The 4,780-nt window shown below is 34.7% G+C and overlaps 1 protein-coding gene across 5 annotated transcripts in view; it reads left to right on the plus strand.

Annotated features, from left to right (window-relative positions):
- Positions 1-4,780, plus strand: part of AGTPBP1 (ATP/GTP binding protein 1) — a 182,706-nt gene that overhangs the window by 90,271 nt on the left and 87,655 nt on the right. For all 5 annotated transcript variants that reach the window (XM_019517377.1, XM_019517380.1, XM_019517376.1 and 2 more), the window contains exons 9-10: positions 1,549-1,642; positions 3,244-3,281. In XM_019517377.1, coding sequence (XP_019372922.1) covers positions 1,549-1,642; positions 3,244-3,281 — 132 coding nt within the window. The remainder of the gene's footprint in view (positions 1-1,548; positions 1,643-3,243; positions 3,282-4,780) is intronic.

Genomic DNA, 4,780 nt, shown 5'->3' on the forward strand with positions numbered 1-4,780 from the left:
CCCTTCCAGCCCTAATGTCTATGAAATCTATGAAATGCCCTAAGTCGTTAGTAAATAAAGTTGAATTACTGTTTCATGTATGATTACTAAAATAAGTTCTTTCCTCCTGGATTGCCCTCTTGATAGTCATGTAGAGAAATCTTTTTGAAATGAACCAGTTTTTTGTGCACCTATGTTTGTGTATCACTTGTTTCTTCACTAAGCATCACATGTGAGAATAAGTACATACACTCTGTACCTTCTTCAGGGCAGACCACAGGTCCTTTGTTAACCCCTTTTTTACTTCTGTAATTTACCATTTCACTGTCAGCTGCAGGTTTTATATTGTAATTCTAATCTTTTTATACAGAGACGAGGTGGTACTGGGATAGAAATACATGTGCTCTGGGAGTGGTGGGGAGGGGCACTTTAATTAGAGTGGTTCCGAGAGCTTCTCTAACTAAAGCGCAAGTCACCATTTTTCAGCATAGGAATGCTAATACACAAGACACTGGAGTTCCCTGGAACACAGTAATTACCACACTTCAGCAGACTCGATTAATTGAGTCTGCTCTGATGCGCTGTAATTATAGCATGTCAGAACAGCCTCGCTGCTCATGTATAGGCACCCAATACTGTTAGTGTTTGGGCTTCCGACAACAGGATGCCTCTGTCCTGTTGCTGAAGGACCCCTTTAGTCATGGAGCCTAGTAGGTTTGCTGGTGCTAAGAGGAAGATAGCTTCTTAACTGACAAAGCATAAACTTGAAGAAAGGAAAACTTTTTTTTGGTACATCTTGATAAAAAAGGAGGTGAAAGCATATGTTGAAAATAATGACTTCTGGTGTTACTAATCTTAAAGAACTGGGAGAGGCTTCAGTGTCCTTGATTACTACCATGCCTCTGCCTGTGCCACTGTATATTTTCCCATGTACTGTCCTGCGCCTTCCTAGAAGTGATTCTTCTCTCTGTAAAGTAGGTGATGTCAGTAAGTTTCTGTTTTTCTGAAACATTTGCCTGCACTTTCTGGTGTCTTACCAAACCCATTCAGATACCCAACTCCCACCTCTCCCCAACAAAAAAAAGAAGAAAAAACCCACTCCCAAAACCCACAAGCCCTGATGATAGCCCTGGTTGCTGTAGTATATACAGTCTACTGAATTCAGAGATCCAGTAAATGAACAAACAATTAAATAAGAGTAATATATCAGTAAATGTGTGTTCATTTGCATAAATAAATGTAGCTTTTATTTCAAAGCATACTAGTAAATACCAGAAATATTTTGTAAAAGTAACAACTTGGGACATGGCTTCTTTTTTTATGAAGGGGTAAGGGATGGTTAGTATTTGAGTAGTATCAAATATGTACATTAACAAAATAAGAACTAGTAAGGAGCTGCTTTAGCCATTTTTGTTGTCTTATTTAAGCAGAATAATGGACATAATCTAAACTCCACTTGTATATTTACTTGCCTGTATTTTGGTTGCTAAAACCAAATAGTTAGGTTAGAACTATAATTAGAAATATTTCAATTTCTACCATTTTTTTTCCAATGTTTACTCCTTTCAGCTGTAAATGCAGTATCCTTGGGGAAGAATGGAGTTGTGGAACTGATGTTTAAGATCATTGGTCCTTTTAGTAAAAAGAACACTGGCCTTATGAAGTGAGTAAAAGGTTTTTTTTTTAAATATATTATATGCAAAAAAACTTTAAATGCTTTTGAAAATTTATTTTTGAGGAAGAATTTTTAAATCAAATTCTCCTTCAGACTTCACTGTTAAATGCTGGGACAAAACCCCTAAACCTTGGATTCTGTAAATACCACCTATTTCCAAGCCATGATATTAAAATACCTAGTTATTATGCCAGGTAAGGTACAGAAATGCTCTCTTACCTGTGCATCACTCCTACATACAAAAAACTGCTCATAGCCTTCCCCAGATCACTTGAAACATTTTGAGGCAGTTTCATCAGCATTAATTTCTTGAAGTTTTGCTTCAGTGTTATTCTACAAACACATTGCAAATATATTTCTTGATACAGTGCCATGTCATCTTAGAGAGCCATGGGGTTGATAGGTAGTCAGGCTGTTACTATTATAGTTAAATTGATATAAACTAAAAAGCAAAAGGAAAATGCTTGATCCTCATGTCTCAGGTGTTACAATATGCAGTTTCTTTAGGGCAGAGACACATAACATGAAGGCAATATGCAATTTAGTATATGTATAGGAAACTTTCAGTGGCACTCTCAAATAATAATACTTCCTTGATTCTTTAGTTTGTTACTGAATCTTAGGTAAAAATAGAAAAGCTGGCCTGCCTTTAACATTAGATTTCTCAAAAAAATAGTTCTGAATCATGCTATCTCATTAATTTGTGCCTATTTTAATACCACTCTTTCCTTGTAATTTACCTCCTTTTTGAATTGCACATCTGTGCAACAGGAGGCCTCAGTTGCATACCAAATAACCATGTTGGCACATACTAATTTCATTGTGCACGTAACAAGTATGTTTTATATTTTAAACCTAATGCAGATGAATACAGTTCTTACAGTTCTTGTGAATATAGTTTTTACAGACTACTTTGATTTATACAAATGATTTATTCCTTTTTTTTGTCCAAGAAAATTAAAATGTATGACTATAATTCCTTGATGTTTTTGAGCATGGATTTCCTAGCATGTAACTACTATTAGTCGAGGACTAGGTGTAGTCTACCCATCTTTGTGAAGAGGTTAAAAAGAATGTAGTTTTTACATTCTGAATAATAGGCAAGGGCTTCTAATGTAGAAATGTTATTTTATATTTGCTTAATAGGAATATACAAATAACAAATTAAGAATATTGATCTATAACCAGTTTTCTTAACGATCAATTTTGCTAAAACAGTGTATTATAGTGTTATGCAAGTAATTTGTTACATTTCAAACATTAAAAACATTCGTTAAAAATAATCTATAATTTTATAATGTTCAGTTATGTGAATAGGGCTTGAGATTGTGGGTATCATCTTTGTAAGAGTTTTTAAAGTTCACGTAACCATTATATTGGTGTTTCTAACTTACATTATCTGATTTCTAGAAGAGATGCATGACATAAAATTAAATGTTTTGAGGAAAAGCCTACATAATATTAATACAATCAAGGTAGACTTTGGGATGGTTGCTCAGGAAGTCAGTTGCTTATATTTTTTATGGCTTTACAATGTTGTAGATTAAGTTTACTAGTTCTTTGTTGTTTGTCTCTTGTTATGTTGACAGGGTTGCTTTAGACACACTTGCTGCATTGCTAAAATCAAGTAAGTGTTTGACTCCTAGATGATTTCTATTAGACTATATATTTTTTAACTAAATTATTTTGATTAAAATCAACAACAAATAGGCAACTTTAAGTGAAAATTTCATCTTTAATGTTTTGTGTTGTATTTCAATATTTGCAGCATGTGTAATATTAACTGTCTCTAACCAGTCGGGTAGCAGAGAGTCTACCCAACTTATTGCAGAAACTGACTTGAACTCTGTGGTGAGGAAGTATCCTTTAATAGCTGCTTAGCTCCACCCTTCTGTAGTGGGTGGCTATGATTCTCACTCCCATGAATTGTAAATCAGGGTGAAGCCAGATTTCACCAAATGTATACCATTTCCTTTAGCCTGGCTATGATGAAATGAGCCTACATGCCTAAAGAAAGTATCTGATACTAGCTTTAAAATAAAGATTACAAGTATAGAAATAACAGGGGCCATCCTTCTCCAGTGGCTAACTGGGTCTGTAAGGATAGATGCTAAGAATTTTATCTCTGCTAACTTTCCAGTATGCTACAAGCTATTATTTCCTTTCCTCACAGTGACTCTGTGTGTACTATGGTAGTTTTAGAATAGCAGTAAAATGGGTAGGAGTTGTAAGGTGACCAGGATTTCTAGATAACCACTCTAGGGTACAACTGGAAACTTACTTGTGTGTGGTGGTCTCTGTCTCTGTTTGTACTGAATTAGTCATTCTCAGGTTTGATCAACTTCACAGCTTTTATTACTCCCTGGACTTTTGTAGTTGTAAGTATTTTTCAGGATTTCTTGCAGAGAAAATGCCGATAGAAGGAAATATCTCAGAATAATAGTCTGCTGCTGCTATGTAAATGCAAAGTTAAATCTGAGGTCTATGAAAAACTAAGAAGCCAACATACCTACTTTTTTCAAAGTGGGAAATTCTGATTGATGATGGTCTATTATGTAAATTAAGAGACCTTAGAAGAAATGTAAGCGAAAGTGGTTCCCTGGGGTCCTGAAGGCCTTTTGGCATTGTGCCACTCTTTCCTCCTGAGGCATATATATGTATTTCACAAAGTATGCATTTTTGGTGTGTGCAACCTGTTTTGTAAAATAGAAAATTCAAATTTAAAAATAAGTGGAAATGGCTTTCTGAACCTTCATTTTATAAGTCTTTACAGGCAGTCAGCATAATATAGTTGTCATTGCCAAACTGTCTTGTAACTCCTTTATTTTTCTATTACTGGTTTCTCTGAAAATCTTTTGTTTTTCATTAAAATAATCAAGGTTTTTTGCCTGCAGGAGGTATTTTTGGGGTTTGGGTCATTTCAGTCAGTTATGTTTTGGATCTTGGACAAAATCTGGCAGTTAAAATCAGTTATGTATTTAATGGAAATGGCAGAACTGCAAAAGTTCAAGTTAACTGGAGAACAGTTTTTATGGAGGTGCAATGACTTGGAAAAATTTGTGGTTTGAGTTTATAGAGATACTACACGGCAGTTCTTTTTTTTTTTTTTTTTTTTTTTTTAAAGGC

This window comes from Gavialis gangeticus, unplaced genomic scaffold (assembly GCF_001723915.1).
Source record: "Gavialis gangeticus isolate Ggan-Ray unplaced genomic scaffold, GavGan_comp1, whole genome shotgun sequence".
Lineage (NCBI taxonomy): Eukaryota > Metazoa > Chordata > Crocodylia > Gavialidae > Gavialis > Gavialis gangeticus.